At 39.9% G+C, this 23,437-nt stretch overlaps 1 protein-coding gene and 1 long non-coding RNA gene across 2 annotated transcripts in view; one reads left to right on the forward strand and one right to left on the reverse strand.

Moving 5' to 3' along the window:
- LOC117355004 overlaps positions 1 to 23,437 on the forward strand; it is a 217,928-nt gene that overhangs the window by 154,640 nt on the left and 39,851 nt on the right. The gene's annotated exons all lie outside the window — the stretch shown is intronic.
- Positions 2,415 to 23,437, reverse strand: part of SPEF2 (sperm flagellar 2) — a 544,154-nt gene continuing 523,131 nt past the window's right edge. The window contains exons 32-34 of the mRNA XM_033932867.1: positions 22,531 to 22,695; positions 14,599 to 14,718; positions 2,415 to 7,772 (exon numbers count right to left, since the gene is read on the reverse strand). Of these exons, the coding sequence (XP_033788758.1) occupies positions 7,695 to 7,772; positions 14,599 to 14,718; positions 22,531 to 22,695 (363 nt within the window). The 3' untranslated portion in view covers positions 2,415 to 7,694. The remainder of the gene's footprint in view (positions 7,773 to 14,598; positions 14,719 to 22,530; positions 22,696 to 23,437) is intronic.

A 23,437-nucleotide genomic window follows, 5' to 3' on the forward strand; every position in this document is an offset into this window, starting at 1 on the left:
TGTCTAACAGCACCTCTTCCCTGTTCCCCTGTCCAGCAGTAGGCCTTCTCTCTTTCTTTTATCTCCCCCCCCATCTAACAGCACCTCTTCCCTGTTCCCCTGTCCAGCAGTAGGCCTTCTCTCTTTCTTTTATCTCCCCCCCCATCTAACAGCACCTCTTCCCTACTCCCCCTATCCAGCAGTAGGCCTCCCTTCCTTTTACCTCCCCCCCCAGTCTAATAGCACCTCTTCCCTGCTCCCCCTGTCCAGCAGTAGGCCTTCTCCCTTCCTTTTACCTCCCCTCCTGCCTAGCAGCACCTCTTCCTTGTTCCCCCTGTCCAGCAATAGGCCTTCTCCCTTCCTTTTACTTCCCCCGTCTAACAGCACCTCTTCCCTGCTCCCCCTGTCCAGCAGTAGGTTCCCCTTCCTGTTATCTTCCTCCCTGCTCCCCCTGTCCAGCATTTGGCTTCCTGATCGTTCGTGTCTGCCCTCCTCTTTAAAAAAAAGTCTACTGAGGATCGCGGCCGGCTGTAGCAAACCTCACAGGCGCTATGCACCTCAGTAGCACGTTCCCTCTGACGTGATCTGGTGTGTCAGATGGAATGTGCTACTGAAGTGCAGAATGGCCTGCGAGGTTCGCTACTGCCAGCCATTATCCTCAGTAGGCGTTTTTGAAGAGGACGGCAGACAGAAGAGCCGCTTCGGTGGACTGGATGGAGGACTGCTGCTTGATGCCTGAAGGAGCTGGAGAGCAGGGAGGTCCGCGCTTTACAATTGCTCTGCCAGTAGCGCGCATGCGCATTCCTGCCTGTCATGGACATACGGATCACGCAGGTAGGAGTGCGCATGCGCACTTAGTGTTTTATTATTATAGATTGGTGGATTCCCTTAGCACCACTGAAATTATTGTGACAGCAGCAGTGGGAACACTGACACAGTAATGAGAAATGGAAACAGCACTGAGGATTCAGGCAGTCTCAGTCATACTACTGAATTCCTCATCATGTTGCTCAGAACACCTTTCTACAACCTGGATGAGCCAAGTTCCAGGTATAAATAAAGACATCCATCTTTCTGGATATGGACGTCCTTTCCTGTTTTGCAATTGCAGTTGGACATCCATATTGTGGCTCCTCCCTAATCCCACCCAAAAGACACCCAGACCATATCTCCTTAACATAAGGACATACCACAATTTTAGATACCCAAACCCTGGCTTTAAAAAATCAGAATTTAGACATCCATGCAATATGGATGCCTATATGCCAATTTTCAGATGTCTACAACATGACTAGAGCTTCTAATATAACCACATTGGTTATCTAGAGGTCCAACTGATTTCATCACAGGCTTTTTGATTTGAATATACTTGAAAAATGTTATTATTAGTTTTTGCATCTAGAGCAAATTACTGTACATTTCAAATTCTTTCTTGGCAAGGTGTTTGTTCAGAGACTAACACTTACAGGTAATCAACAAGAAGAGTTTATATTCGTATATTTTTATTGAATTCACAAGATTTTCTAAAATACATTTTCCATTTAGTGAACTTGACATTAACACCTCTCAGAGGATGCTAATATTATATTGTAACATATTTTATCTGATACAGCAAAATATTCAATTACAGTAACTAACATAAATAATTATTGATATGCATACAGATTTCCTGAAATTTTCTAAAACTTATACTTTCTGTTACCATAGTTTCATATCTATACATCAATATTCTACATTCTAGGCATTATGGGGTCGATATTCAGACCATGGGAGTTAGCCGGGCTTTCTCCCATGGTCAGCGCTGAGCCTAGATATTCAATGCCAGGCCATTTCTGGTGACTATTGAATATGTGGTCTATTTTTGGCTAGTAAAAACTTATCCGGCCATATCAAAATTCAACACTGGTCAGCTAAGTTTATAGCAATCATAGACTAGCTATTTAAGCAGCCTGGATTGGCCACATGACTTAGCCAGCCATTGGTCTTCAAGGGTAGCTGGTTAAGTCACATGACTTGGCTGGCTAGCTACTAACCACTGATATTCAGCGGCCATCTCACACTGAAATTAGCACTTAGGCAACTAAAGCTGGGATTCACTAACTTGCCCGATCGGGGTCCAATCCAGGCAGGTCCGATAAATTCAGGAACGAAAAATATGCAGATGGGGGTGATCGCTCTGTAGTGATCCCTGCGCATGCCCGTCTGAGACGCAACCTTTTTTTTTTTTAACTTAAACTTTTTTTTGTTAGTTTTTAGCCCTGCAAGCCCATGGGCGGGGAAGGGCAGGAGAATGGCGATGTGGCAGGAGAGCTTCAGGGAAGGGCAGGAGAATGGCAATGCGGCAGGAGAGCTTCATGGAAGGGCAGGAGAACGGCGATGCAGCAGGAGAGCTTCAGGGAAGCGCAGGAGAATGGCAATGTGGCAGGAGAGATTCGGGGAAGATCGAGGCAGAGCACGGCAGCATTTGGGGAGAGCAGGCAAGAGAGATTGCAGGGCAGAGAGCAGGGCTTCCAGTCGGAAAGACGCTTTCGACTGGTCCCCAGCAGTCGCTTTTTCAGGTGATCGTCCAGCCCAGTTGGATCAGAAATTTGGTGTTGTGAATCACGTCCCAGCCTACTTTGCATGCGTTTCACTTCATTTGCATGCATGGATTTGAAGCGGATCGCAGGAGAGGTAAGTGAATCAGGCCGGATGGAAATTTGATAGTAAAGGGGTCGCAAACCGATTGATACACGATTGGTTTGCTTTGTGAATCTATCCTAAGTGCTATTTAGCCGGCCAACAGCCATTCCTGGCCAGCTAAATAGTGCTGAATATCGAGTGGTTTGTATCTCTAGGAACTAAAAGTAGATTTTAAAACCTAAGAGAGTAAAATATGTTACATTTTATTATAAGCAGAAATATCTTCAATAACTATAATCAATTCCAAATAATGGCTTTAATTAGTTTTGTGGTCTATAACTGTTATGAATGAATGAATGAATAAATAAATATTTATTTTATTACATTTCTATTCCGCTTAGATCCTAAGCGGATTACAATAAAACAGACATCAATTGAACATCAATTTGACGACAACAGTTACAAATCCCACAAACTCTTCCACCACACTGTCTCCACAGTTTTACTTTCAAAAACCCTTAGCTCTACCAAAAGGCTTGCACAAACAAATGCGTTTTTAGATCTCTCTTAAAAGATGTAACATCCCCACATAACCTCAATTAGCCAGTCAAGCAAATTGATAATAATTGATAAGTTAAAGGTCAGATTGCTATTCAGTGTGGAGGTAGACTTGGACTTTTCATAAGGCTTTATATATATGATATGATTTTAAGTGATTTTGGTTTATAATAAAATTACATTTGTTCCTTAGGTTGATGTATTCAGTCCCTTCCCCACTCTTTCTTTGTTTGTCCGTGGGATTTTCTTCCTTCCTTTTGGATTATTTAATTAATGGTATATGCAGGCATTTCTGGATAACAGAGTTGATTTTTTTTTTAATTATATATAAATAAGTGTACTAGTGTATGAATGTTATTTTTTAATAATTGGTTTTGCTTATTTGATGATGTGTATAGCTGAAGCAGGTAATCAACTTTTAATAAATATAAATGGAAGTTTATATAACTATTTCTAAAGTTATTTAAAAAACCACTTCAGATTATATCATTTTATATTATATAATTCCAAACTCAAACACAGTTCGTTCAGCAACGTGGAGATCTTTGTGCACATGACTGAAGTGGAATATTATCATTTCTGGAGTAATGACCCTATTAAGACTTTTCACACATTGCCAAGCATAGCTGTCTGATCCTAGGAAACTATACCTTACAGGCCTGATATTCAAAAGCACTTATTTGGTAGCAGTATCTGCTACCTAGTTAAATGCTGCTGACCAGTGTCATTCATTGATTTTGAGTGGTATTATCCAGATAATTATTGTATAGGGCTGGGGCAGTGTGTGGATGGAGTGCTGGCAGCTCCTGGAGTTGTCTGCTTAACAACAATATTCTACAAAAAGGCAGAATAGTCAAAGGTTTTTCATGTTGTTTTTCACTTTCATGTGTGATTATAGTTGATTGAGTAGTGAGTGTTTTCACTTCATGTAATTTATTTAAATCATTGCACACAACGGGGGCCCAGTGATGGTGTGCGGGTAGGAGTTTATGACCTCTGCCTGCCTGTGAAGCGTTGGAGCTGGTCTCCTATGGCTGCTCGTTCACACTGAGGGCTCCCTACATTTAAAAACTATTTTGCTGTTTAGAGCGGTAGGGGATTACAACTCCTCTGAGTGACCCCTTCCTTGAACCTTTGACTATTCTGCCTTTTTGTAGTATCTTGTTGAGGTTGTGGCAGTTTTTGCGTGGAGTAGTGTTTGTTTGGGTAACAACAATATTCAGCAGCTAGCCGGATACTTGTTCAGATAACACTGCAACAGTATACAGGCTGCCCTAATTTTATCTGGTTAGCTATCCAGGTAGGAGGCTGAATATCACTGCCATCACTGACTATCCTATCTAATGCTAGATGCTATATGAACACTGGCACTGAATAGCAAGATTTATTTCAGCCACAGTAGCTGATGTTTAGAAACATCTCTGACTGTCCAGGTTGAATACTGACCTCTCATGATTCATTGTCAGGGGTAGATGGTGATGATTGGAACTATTTTGTTGTGGCCAATCATGTTTTGTAATAAATGACTGCCCTTGTATGAATTGTGTCTTACCGGTAGTTTACATTTTTATTTTGAAAGGCGTATTGTAATTTAATAATGTTGAAGTAATTATTTGATTGAATATTTAATTTATATGATGTTGTAACCAACCTGGATATTATCAAATATAAGGAGGAATCGCAAATACTAGTAAATAAATAACTACACCTATTGGAAGAGCTCATTCCCATGTCATTCTTTAGGGAGAGAGGGAAGAATCAGAGTATGAATGGGCCCAGCCACTGACCCTCAAGCCTTACATTGAAGAATTCTGGTGTAGAAGGACTGAGGTTGAGATAGACACTAAAGAATGACATGGGATAGTTCCCCGTAGTTATCTGTGGAGATGGGAATGGGGACAAATTTGGAATATATACCAGGCCAAAGAATGGCCATCTATAAGGACTAATGTGAAAAAAAGGAGATACCACAGTTTGCTTTACTGTCTCAAATAAAAAATATAATTTGGGCGTATAAGAGCCTTTGTTACCTATATATTATAAAAACTGTGTCTTGTTCTGTTTCTGGCAACATGACTCCTAGCACTGCAAGACTATTGCTAGGGGTCACTTGTGCCATTTTGAACTTGATGCCGGCAAAGGGCAGGACTGACTGGAGAATCTCTCCTGCCCCAAGCATACTAGACACCAAGAATTTTGTCAAGTATAGGTTGGGGAGGGGAGGGAAGGCTTTGGTGGGAGGTGTCTTGATTGATGGGGCCATTAGGATGGGAGTAGGGATCCTTCTCAAAAGGGCCATGTGGGGGGGGTGGGGGATGGAGTGGGGTCAGTTCTGAGTATCATATTCTAGCCCCTTTATAAAATGCCCAGGAAAAATTGGCTGCAATTTTGCAGCTCAGTGCCCCCAGGAAGGAAAAATGTTGCCAGCTTTTTACTAGCAATATTTTTCCAGGAATAAGACAGCTAGTGATGTTCATTATAAGTCGTATTATCCAATGCTCTTCATGCATTTCCATGCTTTGCATATATCCTCTGATACCTCATATTAATGTGTATTACAGTAATCTAATGTGCATTAAGGAGTCACTAAGAATTGTTAGGGCATTAATATTTCTTAATAATTACCCTATTGAATTTCAGGTATAGATTTAAGGGGCGATATTCAGCCCACAGTAGTGAGTGGCTTACAAGCCACTTCCAGCAGCAGGCTGACTTAACTGTGGATTTTTAATGCAGTTCCCAATACCAGAATTTGACTGTTGACCTGGAAGCTAACCAGGCACCAGAAGACATTCTGATCGATGCCTAGTTAATTCATCATATGAAGTTAGGACAGATGTTTTGCTGTACTAACTTTATGCAGTTAGTCAGTAGTAAACTGAAGATTACTACTAACTGGATAAGTTTCCACTCTGCCCTAATATCGCCCTTGGACCACCCACAAACTGGCTGGCTTCAGCATATTGGTTAGAGGAGAAAGTCACTGGTAATGTCAAGTCAAGTGCTGAATATCCCTGGATAGCCCTACACAAGTGAATAGTCAGGAGTCTCTTGTGGCCATTTAAATTACTTTGAATACGACCCCCCCTCTCCTCCCCTCCCCCTGATTTTAAGCTCTTCAGGGACAGAAAAATACCTACTGTACTTGAATATAACTCACCTTGAGCTATGACTTGAAAAAGGCATAAGTTAAATCCAAAATCCCTTTCTTAAATTTAAACTCAGACTTAGTTGTATTTAAAATTTAGAAATATTAAATTGAAATATAATGTATGTTCCTGTTTATTATAAAGGTGTTATATACTGTTGCCTAAATTTTTTATTTGTGAAATGTATCTAGCAGTATAAAAGAAGAATCATATCATGCCCTTTTGATACTCTTTGCACACCCCTACTACCCTTACTATGATTTAAATGCCAAATTTATTTTATTAATAGTATAGGATATTATTAGCAATAAACATGTTTATAGTATTTATTCCCATTGTCCAGCTTCAGATAGTGTTTGTTACATTTATCCAAATAAAAGACAATGAAATACAGAAATTTATGAGCATCTGGCCCATACTCTGCCTCTAGAGAGATAACTGTGATTTACAATTTCTATATAATGAATAAGTCCACATTTTACACTGGCTAAGTATTAGAGGTAGTCCTAAAATCACAATCCATTGATTTTCTTGTATGCAAAGTTTACCATACCACAATTTTAAAGTCTGAGTTACAAAGGGGTCATTTTTCAAAGACCTACTGAAAAGACAATTCTTCAACAAGGTGCCTGGCAGGAGCCTGTTTTATAATGGAAAGTACACACCTACTTTCCTTTATAGATATTAGTATGACTGATTATAGTGCATATGTGCATAGACAATTAGGTGCAAGTACTTAATGCCAACCATAGTATTAGTTTAACTGTGGGCCTTAAATGACAAAAGTATATGCGTACTTTATAGTTTTCCATAAGGACACATCCCACCCATACTCTGCTCATGTATATACCCCCCCATGCACATACTCGCTATGCAAGATACACTTGTTTACAGAATAGTACTTAGGTAGCATATTGGCAGATGCACACAAATGCACGTATATGCTAGTACTCTAAACATACATGTGAAATGGAAATATGTTATAAAATTGCCCCCTGCGTTAGTCAGACAACTGGACACATATAGGTGGTGTTCAAACACACATTTTTGGCCTACATTTCCAGGTATCTTATTACTGATTTGGGATGGTGATCCTATAAACCATGCTCAGAGGAAACTGCCCAGATTAGACATAGATCATGATTCTACACTGCAATATTTTTGCTGCACTGTTTAAATATTATTTGTTATATAGATTGCACTAGCTTTTACCCCATAATACCAAAATCTAATTTAAAATTATCCTTTATTTAACAAAAAGTAAATAAAAACTGCAGAGTTTAGCTGATATAGCAATGGTCGACAAAATATTAGAAATATGCATACAGACTCTTCCTTAGAAATTCACAAATTTCAGATTTCCTTTTCATGTTTTCATTTATTTTTTTAACTCATGAATGAGATCAGCATCTCTCCCTCATTTTGATGAGTCTCTTTGACTTTTTGAAGTATCACTTGAATGTTCTGTGAAGAATAAAGTAAAAAGAATATGTGATAAATATATTTAGAGGTGATTTAACTGTATCTTTAAATCTAAGATTCTAGTTAACAATGAACACTCGAGGGAGAACATTATCATTGTGGGCTTCTGTTAAGATGTGCTACTATACTGTGAACTCCAGCCATTAATAACTAGGGCCCTCTTTTACTAAGGTGCTAATTGATTTATCACATGCTAAAAGCTAACGCGTACATGTTAGTCTATGGACGCATTAGTGGTTAGCACACCTTAGTCTCACTAAATAAAATAGGACCTGTAGTAATATTTATTTATTTAAAATTATTTGTAGCCCGTCTATCTACAAGTCTAGGCGGGGACCAATGTAAACATACAAAATCAGCAAATAACAAACAACAAAATGCAATAATAGTACACATCAAAAAGAAAAAAAAATCATAGAACATCATAAAACATCTGAACATCTTTACACAATCATAAAATACATCTTCAAAAAGACAGCTCAAAGCTGGTACCAACCACAGCCTAACATTAAAAGATAGAATTTCATGCACCTACCCAGCTGGTGCCAAAACCATGTGTAATATAGTTTTACCTCTTTTCTAAATTGACAAAGCATGGTCAATTGACGCATAGAAGCTGACAGGGCATTCCACAGAACTGGGCCCCGAACCAACAACGTGGAATTCCTATTGCCAGCAAGTTTCACAGTTACTAAGGATGGACTTTCCAATCTTAAACTGTCAGCAGACCTCAACTCATGGGTAGGAGAGTACTATCGAAAAAGTGAGCGAACGGCTATATGACAATTGCTTTGAAGCAACTTGAACATCAAACACAAGATCTTAAATTCTACCCGCATCTCAATAGGCAGCCAATGAAGTGCGCATAATATTGGGGTGATATGGTCAAATTTGGACACATGAGCAATAAGACGAGCAGCAGCATTCTGTGCCATCTGCAAGGCACGCAAAACACATTTAGGCAACCCTACATAAATAGAGTTGCAGTAATCCAACAATAGTGTTATCAATAATGTAACAACTGTTAAAAAGTTGTCATCTGATAAATAATCATGCAGCCTCCTTAGTAGCCGAAACTTGAAAAACACACTGGAAATCACACCCTTGATGATTGGAATCACACCCTTGATGGGAATATAATCCATCTTAATGGTAGCCTGCATTGATAACTATGCCCCTCAGCTGCTTAAGCAATCTTCTGGAAACTTAAGTCCTAAAAGGACTTAACATTAAAAGGAAATTCTAATCCTTGCATTATTTGGGTTCAAAAGTATACAAAAGTAGTAATTAAAACTCGTGATGTATCAGTTGAAACACTGAGGGCAATATTCAGTTGGTCAGTATAGTGAAGTTACTTACCTGTAGCAGGTATTCTCTGAAGACACCAGGCCAAATCTGGATGATATCTTCCAACGGAGCCTGGTGTATACAGCAAGTAGAAATTTCTAGCAGCATCCTACTGCGCATGTGTGGGTACCTTTCCCATTCTAACCTTTTTAGCCATTCCTCATATGAGAGGACTTGAATCCCCTTTATCATTTTGGTCATTCTTCTTTGAATCTTTTCTAATTCTACTGGATCTTTTTTGAGATACAGCAACCAGAACTGAAAACAGTATTCAAGGTGAAGTTGCACCATGGAATGACACAGAGGCATTATAATATTATTATTAGATTGTGTTATTTGCCACCCTTTTCCTAATAATTCCTAGCATCTTGTTTGATGTTTTTGGCCACTGTTACACACTTGGTAACAAAGAAACACAGTAAATGACATCAAATAAAGACCTGAACGGTCCATTCAGTCTGCCCAATAATCACATGCATTATACATTCATGGCTAAATTGTCTTTTTTCTTTAATATTTCTGGGTCATAGACCGTAGAAGTCTACCCAATACCGTCTTTAGGTTTCCACTACTGGAGTTGTCATCAAAGCTCACTCCAGCCTATCCTAATCATCCTGTTACTGGAGCTTCCATCAAAACCCTTCACAGCCCATCCTAAACTGAATGCCATATACGGGACACAAACTGTGTAAGACTGCCCAGAACTGGCCTTAGTTTGCTTCATACCATTCATTTTCTAAATTAGAGATCCTCTGTGTTCATTCCACACTTTTTTGAATTCGGTCACCGTTTCATATCCACCACCTCCCTCAGGAGGAAATTCCATGGATCCACCACCCTACTCTGTGAAAAATAATTTCCTAACATTACTCCTAAGTCTGCTACCCCACAACCTCAATTCATGCCCTTTAGTTTTACCATTTTCTCTTCTCTGGAAAAGATTTGTTTCTATATTAACCTTTTCCTATCGTAATAAATTTTACGTTATGCTGGTTCCAATCGTAATTATTTTAGCAAAGTTTTGTACTATTCACCGCTATCATTTACGGCTATTGTAAACATAATGTAAATAAGTCATAAGTCTGTAAATTCAAATATTTTGTGTTCCTGGCTCTTTATTAGTATGGGACATACGATGGCAATAACATTTTTGGAATGTCCCGTCATCCAGGACACACGATAGGAAAAGGTTAATACCTTTCAAGTATTTAAATTTTTGTATCATATCTCAGCTGTCCCTCCTCTCCTCTAGAGCAGTGGTCCCCAACCACTGGGCCACGGACCAGTAGTGGGCCATGGCAGGTGCCAAATTGGGCTGCGCATCTAATGTCGACTTTTCCGGTGCTGGCAAAAAAACAGCTGATTTCCCCCATGGCCTGGCACCAGTAAAAACCAGCTGATCCATCTCAGTGAAAAAGAGCTGTCCCCTGCAGTCTGAACTCTGGAAATGAAAGAGAAGTGCATGCTGGGGCCAGGTCTGGAACCACGTGGAGTGGAGGCATAAGGGACCAGTGTATGCCTGTCAAGTTTATTCAAGAACCTCCTATGAGGAAATCTAATCTAATCTAAACCTTAGGTTTGTATACCACATCATCTCTACATTCATAAAGCTCGACACGGTTAACAAGAGTTAGGGTAGAAAGGAACTCCAGTGGAGGGAAGAGGCAAAATGAAGAGAAAATTTAGAGGACTAGAATAACCAGGTTTTCAGATGTTTACAGAAGAGTTGGAGAGAGCTCAGATTCCTAAGAGGGGAGGTAAGGTTGTTCCAGAGCTGAGTGATTCTGAAAGGGAGGGAAGAACCTAGTTTTCCTACAAGTGAAACGCCTTTTAGAGAGGGAAAGGAAAGTTTCAGTTTTTGGGTGGATCTGGCAGAATTGGGGTTAGAGGAGTTCCAAGAAAGAGGAATGAAGGGAGGGAGAATACCGTGTAGGATCTTGAAAGTGAGGCAGGCACATTTGAAGTGGACTCTGGAGATAATCGGAAGCCAGTGGAGCTTGGATAAAAGCGGTGAGACGTGGTCGAATTTGCTTTTTGCGAAGATAAGCTTAGCAGCGGTATTCTGAATCCGCTGGGTCTTTGAAGGTTTTTCTTTGTTAGGAAATGTGTCAAAGGCTTTGCTGAAATCTAAGTAAATTACATCTAGTGCACGTCCTTGATCCAATTCTCTGGTCGCCCAGTCAAAGAATTCATTTAGATACATTTGGCATGATTTACCTTTAGTAAAACCATGTTGCCTCGGATCTTGTAACCCATTAAATTGTAGGAATTTCACTATCCGTTCCTTCAGCAACGCTTCCATTATTTTTCCAATAACTAAAGTGAGGCTTACCAGCCTTTAGTTTCCGCTTCATCTCTGTGACCACTTTTGTGAAGAGGGACCACATCCACTCTTCTCTAATCCCATGGAACCTGTCCCATCTCCAAGGAGTTATTGCACAAATCTTTAAGAGGACTTGTCAAAACCTCTCTGAGCTCCAATACATAAGAAATCACATCCTTTTCTGAAATGTTGAGGGTTCAAGAAGAATACCTTAAGAGAGTGAAAACAGTTGCTGAGAAAATACTGAATTTGCTCTAAGTGTTGCTCTTCAACCAAACACATAGCTAAAGACTGTAAAGCAGCCATTAAGTGCACAGTGTGTGATAGTGACTAACACGTCAGTGCCTTACATCCTGGCAGGAGTAGACTGACCTCTCTGAGGACCCCTGCCCCAGAGTCAGGCCACAGCAGGGAAAAGGGGACAGAGCAAATTACATCACAGAACATTACTACAAAAAGAGGTGTGTGGAGAAGGCCTCAGTGGAACGTCATGCACCAAGATATGGTGTGGCAAAGGGATATCCTAAAGAGCAGCCAGAAAAGGCAGCGAAATTGTACGTTGTCATCGATGAACAAAGCAACCAGTCTCTGGCAAGGACAGAGTTCTTTGATATGTTTAACATCCAGGGAAACCACTACCCCAACCACCTTAGAACCTGTTCAGGGAGGACCAGGAAAATGGGGGGAGAAAAGCAAGTGGTTATGTTATAGAAGCAATGGATGGCAGCATCAAGCAAGATTTTTCACCTCTAGTTGAGTGCAACCAGATACCAGATATCAGGGAAGAAATCCCTACACCTGAAGTTGTACAACAGTACTCTCTTCTGCAACCAATAGCAGAACACATATAGCCAGTGGATCTAAAAGCCAAGATCCTGCTCTTACTAGGAAGAGACATACCAGACCTGGTCAGAGCTCTCGAATTGAAGGTGGGACCACCTGATGCTCCATATTCTTACCGACTCGCCTTTGGATGGGTGATAGTAGGTGACGTCTGCCTCAATGGGCTGAGGAGACCAAGTGTAGATATGTACAAGACATGTGTCTTGGTTAATGGGCTCACCACCTTATTCAAGCGTTGTCCTCTGAGATGCTTCACATTTCTGTTGGGATGTCTGTGTGGCCAGTCTGCTAAAATGCTGGTCCCCCCTACATCCCAATGGCTTGATTTTTGCATTTTTCTTTTGAATGTGTTTTTTTATGTTTCAAAAAGAAAGATGCACAGAATAGAAACATATCCATTTTTTAAAAAACAAGATAGATGTTTTGCAGTTTTGAAAATGGGTATGTTTGCTTCTGGAGTTATTGCGTCTCCTGCATAACGTCCAAACTTGGATTTGGACTTCATAATGAAAATGCTCCTCCGAGTGTCTTTATAAGATAGGCTCATACAGTGGTGCCAAACAGCGCACAAATCTTCCCACACAACTTTAGACCCTGCTCCAAAGCAACTGTAAATGTGTGCAAGCATTTTATGCACGTGCATGCATATTTTATAAACTACTTCAATATTTATCAATCACTTAATTCCTATAAAGGTCCAAAGCAACTTACATAAAAGTACAAAAGAATCATCACTGTCTTTTATCATGATCTTTTATTAGCATTTGGTATATCGCCATATTGTGATGAAATTATTTTGTACTGTATTTTTACGTAAGCTGCTTTGGCCTTTGTAGAGAATAAGTGGTTGATGGTTGATTTTTAGCCCAAGATGGTGCAGTCATGAGCAGATGCACAAGCTGTTGGCTCCCAAGTTTCGGTGCGGAGCCTCTAAAGTTGAGTAGCTAACATAGTCAGGATGGGGAAAAGGAGGGCAAAGGTTCGTGAGCCTCAATCGGAGTCTTCTTCTACTCCTGCGGATAAAACAAAGCTCAGTCCAACTAACATGCCAGAGTAACCAAAATCACTGAAAAGCTATGGAAGCATTTTTTAAGTGATTTTCAGTGATTTTGGTTACTCTGGCATGTTAGTTGGACTGAGCTTTATCCCAGACCTGTCATCTGTGAACATATACGCCACAGTGACCCTTGATGCAGGCGTTCCTCAGACGCCGAAACACAGTGCTGTGTCGGGTCCACAGCTTCTGCTTGTGTCCTTTTATGAAATAAACAGGTTGGTTTTACATCAGTGTTCTTCAGTGGAGTGATCATTGTCCGTTCCCACTTCCTTTTGTACTGTTTTATACCCGTGGGTTCTCTGTCCTGTTGGACTTTTTGGTGTTTACTTATAAAAAGCTAGATAACATATATCTAGTTATGTGTGATATTTCAGAACTGAACCAGATAATTTAAACTGGATAAAGAAAAGACTGTGTTTTATGCAATCCTATTTATCTGGTTAAGTATCGAATATTACAACATAAACAGGAAAGACATCTTCTCACAGTAAAAACAAAAGAAAACAGTGAAGGTGACCATAAAGTGCTGGGATACTTTATTCTTTACAAAAAAAAAAAAAAAGACTTGACACATATGTGTTTCGGCCCAATGGCCTGCATCAGGAGTCTGAATACAGATCTTAAAACTCACTATTGGCATGTCCTTATTGTGACATGCCAATAGTGACATTGTAAAACAATCACAGTTGTGATACATGTTTAGAAGTTACACTTCTCTGTTTAAATACAAACTCATGATCGGGCTATTAGTTTTGAGATCTGTATTCAGACTTCTGATCAAAGCCATTGGGCCAAACATGTATGTGTGTTTTATTTGAAGAATAAAGTATCCCAGCACTTTATGGTTGCCTGTGCTGTTTTCTTAAGAACTGAACATTGGCATTTAATTAGATGTGCCACAAAATAGCTGGTTTGAGCCAAGGTGCTAGCCAGGCATATTCAGTGGTGCTAGCTGGTTAAGTGCTGCTGAGTCTGGTTAGCCCTGGGCATGTGATTTAAATGACTTTGAATTTCAACCCCTATGCATGTATATTGCAGTTTCACCTCAGTTCTGCCCAAACTATTCCCATGGAATGCTTATGCACAGATTGTGTAAAAATAGACACACTCTTGTGATGGGCTTATCATTTACGCATGTATACCTACATGCAGTTTTATAAGAGCAATCCTCCTTGTGTAAAACATGCTCTTCAGCTGATGATACCACTCTGATTCCTATGGAAAACTGTAATACTTACAGGAAGTTTGTACTGTTGATAGTTTTCAATCAGGTCTTGAATGAAAGGGTGCCGCAAAAGAGATTTAAGAGGAACTGATAGATTACGTGGACTGAAGCTCCTGTATACGAGTGTTAATTGCTTGAAGAAAATGAATAAGAATTATTAGTAGTGATTTAAAAAAAATAACAGACTGAACAACAGTCAGCTGGACAGATCATTAAAAATGTCTATCAAAACTGTCATATTAAAGATGTCTTAAAGATGAAAGGGTAAATTTATAGCTGAGTGCATGGGTATTAAGGACACACATAGGGCTCCTTTTACGAAGCCGCGTTAGCGGCTTTATTGCTCACACCTTTTTAGCGCGCGCTAACCCCCACGCTAGCCGAAAAACTACTGCCTGCTCAAGAGGAGGCGGTAGCGGCTAGCGTGGCCGGCAAATTAGTGCATGCTATTACGCGCGTTAAACCGCTAATGCGGCTTTGTAAAAGGAGCCCATAGTTTTCTCTGTTGGATCTTCATAGAAAAACTATGTTTGTACTTCTGCATTGAAAATTACCCTGGAAAATCATGCACTTTTGTTTGCTATTTGGGGTACACAATATTTCTGGGTTAAAATACACACATACAGTATTTACAGCTTCTTGCCAGTTCCCTCCCAAATCTCTCTGGGAGTCTCCCTCGGTCTTGGGCTTTGGTACAACTCCAGAGAAATAGAAACAAATGCATTTTTTCCTGACCAGTGCAAAATATAGACAGCATATGTAAAATCTCAAAACTGACACATTTCAATCACTAAATTGAAAATAAAATCATTTCCCCTACCTTGTCTGGTGATTTTATTTTTCTAACCATCTTTCCCAGTCTCTGACTGCACTTTCTTCTGTCTGTGCTCTTAATTGTGTATCAGGGCCTTCTTATCCATTTGCTGTTTTTCTTTCCTTCTTCACTTTCTGCCCTACATCCATCTTTACTAAAGTGCATTCAGGGATATAAAGTTAATAGACACAGAGCCAGAAAAGCTATAATAAACACCGGAGAGAACTGGCCTGTATAGGTGACTAACCTATAAAGGGTGCTCAAACAGATTTATAAAAAAGCTCAGAGATACGAAACTCTGAAGGGAAGGTTGTGAGACCTCCCTTGGAGAAAGAGTTTACCTTCCAGTCATAGTCCTTTTATGAAAAGTCTTTGATCACTTCCTTCAAAGGTTTAGAGATGAGTTTTAATATATACCTTTGAAGGAAGTGATCAAAGACTTTTCATAAAAGGACTATGACTGGAAGATAAACTCTTTCTCCAAGGGAGGTCTCACAACCTTCCCTTCAGAGTTTCGTATCTCTGAGCTTTTTTATAAATCTGTTTGATCACCCTTCATAGGTTAGTCACCTATACAGGCCAGTTCTCTCCGGTGTCTACATCCATCTTTAGCATTAATTTTTAACATTCAACTTTCTTCCATTTTTCTGCTTTCTTCTCAAAATCTATCTAACTTTCCATGTCTTCCCTTCCCATCTATCCTTGTGTATCATTTCCTCCCTTTTTTTCTCCCCTATTTCCATCTATCCATAAAAAGCATTTCTTATCTCTTCCCTACCACACCCATTGCTGTGCACTGTCTCCCCTTCCTCTCCATCCCTATACACCATCTCATCCCTCCTTATCCCTCTCCCATGGTCAGACATGGTCTCTGTCTTTCCCCTTCCCCCTCCTATGGTCTGGCATCTTTCTCCTCTCCTTCTCATAGTCTGGAATCTCTCTCCTCTCCCATGGTCTGGCATTTCTCTCTTCTTCCCTCCCTCTTCCTGTGGTCTAACATATCTCTCCTTCTCTCCTTTCCTTTCCACAGTCTGCCACCTCCCTCATCTCCTTCCCACAGTCTGGTATCTAATATCCTTTCCTTCTCACAGTCTGGCATCTCTCCTATCTCCTTCCCTGGTCTGGCATCTATCTCTCCCCTTCTTCAATCACCATTCTCTGGAATCTGACATCTCTCCCTTAGAGTCATCTCTCCTCCCTCCCAGTGTAATATTTCTCCCTTCCTCCTCTCCACTACCATCATGTTCAACAATTCTCCCTCTTTCTTCCTTTTCCCATGTATACATACCATCTCTCTTTCCCTCCCACTCCACACCCCTATATCCAACAACTCTCTTTTTCTCTTCCCTCACCTACTGGCATCTCTTTCCCTCCCTTCTCACACTATACCCATGCATATCTCTCTCTCCCTCCCTTCCTAACCCGCAGCCCGTGCAGCATCTGTCGTTCCCTCATTCCCAACCCCAGCCCCCCCCCCTTCTCAGCTGTATCCTATGGTATGACCAGTTCCTGACTCCCCCACCTTCCACCTCCCCGCCACTATAATTTAAAATCTTCAGGCAGCTGTCAGAACAAAGAAGTGAGCCTCCCATTGCCAGCCTGATCTGGAAGTGTTCTTTATGCAGCGTCCTGCCTGTGCAGGACGAGAAAGTGCTGCAGAAAATACACTTCTGGGGCAGGCCGACAGTGGAAGGCTCACTTCATTGTGCCGCCAGCTGTGCTGGAAGATTTTAAATTACAGTAGGTGGGGGAGTTGGGAGAACCATACTTCCGATTCCAGATTTTTGGGGAGGCCATGTCCCCTGTGGCCTCCTCTGTTCTGATGCCTATGGCCCAACCAACCAACTTCCTAAATTCTGAGCATTATTTTGCCACTGTAGCTGAAATGAGTGCTATTTCGTTAAGTGCCAATTTGCAGAAATGAAGTTCTATGTTTTGACATTGTTTCAGATCATTGATTGAACCATATCCATGTCATTCTCTTCTTGGTTGGGCTGAGCGTTTTGCTGCTGTTTATAGAATCTGGATCTAAGAACTAGAAGGATACTATCTTACTAATGGCTTATGGACCTTTCTTCCAAGAACTTGTCCAATCCATTTTTTTAAAACTCAGCTATGCTATTTGTATTGCTTCACTCAGCAATGAATTCCAGAATTTAATTATGCATTCGGTGACAAAATATATTTTTCTAATTTGTTCTAAATTTACTTCTTAGAAACTTCATGGCAACTCTTTCAAAAAGCACTGAGACTAGGGGAGATAACTGTTCTGCATTTATCCATTCCATTGTACTCATGATTTTATAGCTCTCTTCATATCTCCCTTTGACCATCTCCTCCCCAGGCTGGAGTTTTAACGTCTTTATCCCTTCCTTAGAAGGGAGCCATTACCTCATTTTGATCTTTTCAATCACCCTTTATTGTACCTTTTCTAATTCTGCTATCTTTTTTGAGATGCTGTGACTAACATTGCACAAAATATTTGGTTGGCAAGAAGCCTAACAAAACTTTGAGGATGAGAACACATTCTTAAATATACTGAAACATAGAAACATGATGGCACATAAAGGCCATATGGCCCATCCAGTCTGCCCATTCACAGCATCCACTATCTCTTCCTCTCTCTAAGAGATACCACATGCCTGTTCCACGCTTTCTTGAATTCAGACATAGTCTTTGTCTCCACCACCTTTACTGGGAGATTATTCCATATATCTACCACTCTTTCTGTAAAAAAGTATTTCCTTAGATTACACCTCAGCCTATTACTTCTTAACTTCATCCTATGCCCTCTTATTCCAGAGCCTCCTTTCAAATGAAAGAGAGTCACCTCATGCGCATTTATGTCATGTAGATATTTAAACATCTCTATTATTTCTCCCTTCTCCTGCCTTTCCTCCAAAGTATACATATTGATATATTTAAGTCTGTCCCGATACGCCTTATGACAAAGACTATCAACTATTTGAGTAGCCTTCCACTGGACCGACTCTATCCTGTTTATATCTTTTTGAAGGTGCAGTCTCCAGAATTATACACATTATTCTAATGTCTCACCAGAATTTCATACAGGGGCATCAATACCTCCTTTTTCTTACTGACCATACCTCTCCCTAAGCACTCAAGCATCCTTCTAGCTTTTGCCATCGCCTTTTCAACCTGTTTGGTCACCTTAAGATCATCACATACTATCACACCTAAATCCTGCTCCTCTTTCATGCAGAAAAGTTCTTCACCCCCTAAACTGTACCGTTCCTTTGGGTTTTTGCAGCCCAAATGTATGATCTTGCATTTCTTAGCATTAAATCTTAGATGCCAAATTTCAGGCCATTCTTCAAGATTCGCTAGACCCTTCCTCATATTACTCACACAATCAGGGGTGTCTACTCTATTGCAGATTTTGGTATCAACTGCAAAGAGGCAAATCTTACCTGACATCCTTTCAACAATATCATATACAAAAATGTTAATCAAAACTTGAGACACACTACTGGTAACATCCCCTTTCTCAGAGCTATCTCCATTGCCCACTACCCTCTGTCAGCTTCCACTCAATCAGTTCCTGATCCCGTCTGTCATACTGGGGCCCATACCGAGGGCTTTGCTAAATTCTCTGGTCACCCAATGGTCCTTCAAGCCCAATAGCTCATCTCACGGTGGCCAATCCAGGTCAGCAGTACCTGGCCAAAACCCAAGGAACTTAGGATTCTAGAAATGGATTCTAGAAACAACACTATACTCTATTTTCAAAGCATTTCTAATAATTTACTTACCACAGGAGTCAGATTTACTGGCCTGTAGTTCCCTATTTCTTCCTTACTTCTACTTTTGTGGAGAGGGACCACATCTACCCTTCTCCAGTCCTCTGGTACTACTACCAACTCTAGAGAAGCATAGAAAAGGTTAGCCAGCAGAGCCTCCTGAACTTTCCTAAGTTCCTTCAGTACCTTCGGATGTATACCATCCGACCCCATCACTTTGTCCACCTTTAGTTTAGCTAGCTCCTCACAAACACAATCCTCTGAAAATCAATCAGAGTCTAGCACACTTCCATCCCTATTTGTGTCTGTCTTCTGTGGTCTCGCTTCCGGCGCTTCAGCTGTGAACATAGAACAGAAATATTTGTTAAGCAATTCAGCCTTATCTTTATCAGTTTCTGTAGTTTCAAGTTTATTAGGTGTTTATATACCGCCTATCAAGGTTATGTAAGCAGTTTTACAATCAGGTACTCAAGCATTTTCCCTATCTGTCCCGGTGGGCTCACAATCTATCTAACATACCCCTTCACCTTTGAGTCTCACAATACCACTTTTGCACTTCTTACTATCATTAATATATCTAAAAACTGTGTCCACCCATTTTACCATGTCACCTATTTTTTTCTACCATTTGCATCTTTGCTTTCCTGACAACTTGGCCAACCTCTCTTAAATTTTCCAAATATTTTTTACCTGTCTTTCTCTTTCTGTGATTTTTTTGTAATTTATGAAAGCTAGCCCCCTTTTATTTTCTTCTTCATTATTTCTTTATTTATTTTAAATTAAATACCAAGTATAACTTGTACAGAAAAGCATAATTAGTCAAAGCCTAAATCAAGAAGAAAAAACAAACAAAAGAATATACATTTTAGACTAATTCAGCTCAAGTCCTCTATTTTGAATCCAAGACTTCAATTTAGCGAGAAAAAGTAAAATATTATTCAATACATCAAATAATGCTATAGACTATAGAGCTGAGATAGGAGTTACATATAACCTATGGAGCACTTGATTTGTTCTCGTCCAGTCGAGATAATGCCAAAAAATCTAATCTAATCTAATCTAAACCTTAAGTTTATATACCGCATCATCTCCATGAGAATGGAGCTCGACACGGTTTACAAGAACTTAAAATAGTGGGTAGAGAAGAAGAAAAAGGATTACATGAACTTATGTGTAGAAGGGGGGAGAGAAAGGGGGGAAGGATAGAGCTACAATTTTCTGAAAAGCCAGGTTTTCAGTTGTTTGCGGAATAACTGAAGGGAGCTCAGGTTCCGCAGCGGGGTGGTGAGGTCGTTCCAAAGACCTGTGATTTTGAAGAGAAGGGATTTTCCCAGTTTGCCTGAATAGTGGATGCCGCGTGGAAAGGGGAAGGCTAGTTTAAGCCTTTGGGCAGTTAATTGTTGAGGTTCAAAGAAAACATATTTAATTGAACAGTGGGAAACTATACACTTGCAAGGGTGCCTCAAATAGAATGTAGCCCCCAATGAAATGATGCCTGGTCTCAAAAGAAGAAATTCTCATCGACATTTTTGCATTTCTCTTGAAAGATCGGGGAACATTTGTATTTTACAACCAATAAATTCTTTCTGTTTATTTTTAAAGAAAAGCCTCAATAACCATACTTTATCAATTGAAAGAACTACAGTTAGAATCATCATAGAAGGTATTGCTACATCCTTGTCTGACGTCTCCAAAATATCTGAAACATTCAATGATACCTGATCAGGAGCTTTTAACTGTTGCAGAGACTTATTCTTATTAAGTAAGTAGTATACCTGAGAGAATGGAGGCAGTTTCCTCTGAGACTTGAAGAATTTCAGTTAAATATTTCCAAAGCATCTCCCTAGGAGTAACCATTTTAAGTCTAGGAAAATTAATCAGTCTCAGATTATTATTACATGAATTATTCTCAAGCATTTCTACCTTCCTTCTACGATTTACATTGTCTTTAATTAAAGACTCTTGAAGATGTTTAGATGATGATAAGTACTGTTCAAGTTTCTAAATCAAAGAGTTGGAGGTAGTTATATCCGCTTTTAAATCTTTAAGATCTTTAGAATGTTGGATTAATTTTCCTTCAATGTACTGGAAACTGGGGCTAACAGCCTTATCAAAGTTAGCCATCAGGTCCCATAAGGACTCCAGAGTCACTCCAGAGGGCTTTTCCCAAAATATAGGTTGTTGTTGAATGTAAAAATGCTCACCATCCAAATGAATTCCTTAGCGTTGGTCTGGCTGGCTCAATCCTCCTCCCGTAACTGCATGTGCCCCAGATTCTTCTGCAGAAGCATCCTGAATAGGAACTTCTGCTCCCATGCACTCCATTGTAAAGTTGGCTGCCTCTGGGAAAAGGCCCTCCCCCATCTCTGGGGTTTCCTTGTCCCTGAGAGAGCTAGTGATCTGAGGCTGCGAGGGTGGTGTTCGCATATCGGTGCTAAGGGTGGTATCTAGCCCAAGAGGAACTATTCCTCCTGACACCCTCAGTGGGCTACTCTCCAGTGCCATCATGGTAGCTCCCTGCATCTGCTGCACCAATTCTTCGATACTGCCGAAAATCAGCACTCCGGAGCACTGTGAGGCGCCAGCAGCCCTCCTGCCTCTCCTTTTCGGCATTGGGAAGAAATTGCTGAAATATCGGGCTGCAAAAGCTGCCAGAAGGAAAATAACCAACACTGTTCAGGTGCGCACTGCTCAGCTCACTCATCAGCAGCCATCTTGGATTTTTTTCCCCGCTAGCCCCTTTTTCTTACTTTCTCAGCTACTACTTTTGAGAACCAAAGCGGCCTTCTTTCCCGCTACTTTTACTTACTTTCCTTACAGAATAGTTTGTTGCTCTTACAGTAGCTCCTTTCAGTTTTGCCCACTGCTTTCCTACTTCTTCCAGATGTTCCCATCCAGAAAATTCCTTGACATAATCCCTCATCTGAACAAAGTCAGGGTTTTTTCTAAAGTCTAGAACCTTTACTTTTGAATGAGTCCTCTCTATACCTGTCTTAATATTAAACTACACCATGCGGAAGTCACTGGATGCCAGATGATCACCCACTGTAACATCAGAAATACTTTCCCCATTTGTAAGCACTAAGTTCAGTATGGCCCCATCCAGCGGGTATGTTATAATGCATATTTTGACAATATTGGACTATTTTGAGTTAATGCTCTCAATCATCAATGGCATTAATTGGTATTTTTGGTCTATCTCAGCAGAGAGGTTTATAAAGATACTGAAATTAAGTTACCCTCTCACCCTTAGAACAAAGAAGACGTATACTACGGATCAATGTTGCTATTACATCAATAATCAGGCAAGTACAGCAAGCATTAAATTCATTACTCACTTAAAAAAAGGATTTTTATTAGTCTGACATACCTCCTCAAAATTGCTTTCTTCATTCTCTGAAGAGGAAAATCTATGATTTTCCCCATATAATTTTGCGCCATGCTTAAAAACTTTGAGTAAAGCAGGAAGGCTGATTGTTGCTGTGTAGAGTCTATCCAAGATGTCATTATCTATTTCTGAAAGCTGTTCATTTAGCTGATGAATACCAGTAGAAGAATAAAGAAAAATATATTAGAAGCCAATATTATAGTGATTCAAAGAATTTACAATAAACGTTTCAATTGCTGGACTGTTATGAGAACTGTAGACACAAAGCAAGTTAAGAGACTTTTGAAAAGTCATTTGTCTGTTAAAGCTTCTGGTAATACAACAAATTAGAGAATGACGCAACAGATATAACTAGGAACATGGATGATTTGGAACACATATATGTTCGTGATATGTAAGACACTGAAAAATATTTAAGAAGTTGGATTTCATATAATAGTTTAATATGTATGGTTGTGGTGACATAAACATTTGTTTTTATGATATTTTATTGAGTTGTTTTTAGATTTGTGTTTTATTTTTATGTATATAATTTTATAAGCTAATAAATGTGAGGCATGGAGAGAAAATACTACAACCCAAACTCAAATTCTCTCCCCATTTAAATAATTTGCTAAAATTGTTGTCCCACCAGACATTTACTCCGGCGAAAGAAAAAGCCTCAGGTCACTGGTGAGCCATTATAAAATTAGCTTTACCCTATTAGACATCAATGGCATAAAACACTTTCGCCAGTTTTTTATGTAAATTTAGCTGCCAGTGTTGGGCAGATGCTCAGTATTGAACAGGAGAATCTCAAATAAGTTTGTAATGCAAAAACTGTGAAAATGGAAGACTATTCTTAGTATGACAAGGATGCATACTCCTATAATCTAAAAAAAGTATTCCT

The sequence above is a fragment of the Geotrypetes seraphini genome, chromosome 1 (assembly GCF_902459505.1).
Source record: "Geotrypetes seraphini chromosome 1, aGeoSer1.1, whole genome shotgun sequence".
NCBI lineage: Eukaryota > Metazoa > Chordata > Amphibia > Gymnophiona > Dermophiidae > Geotrypetes > Geotrypetes seraphini.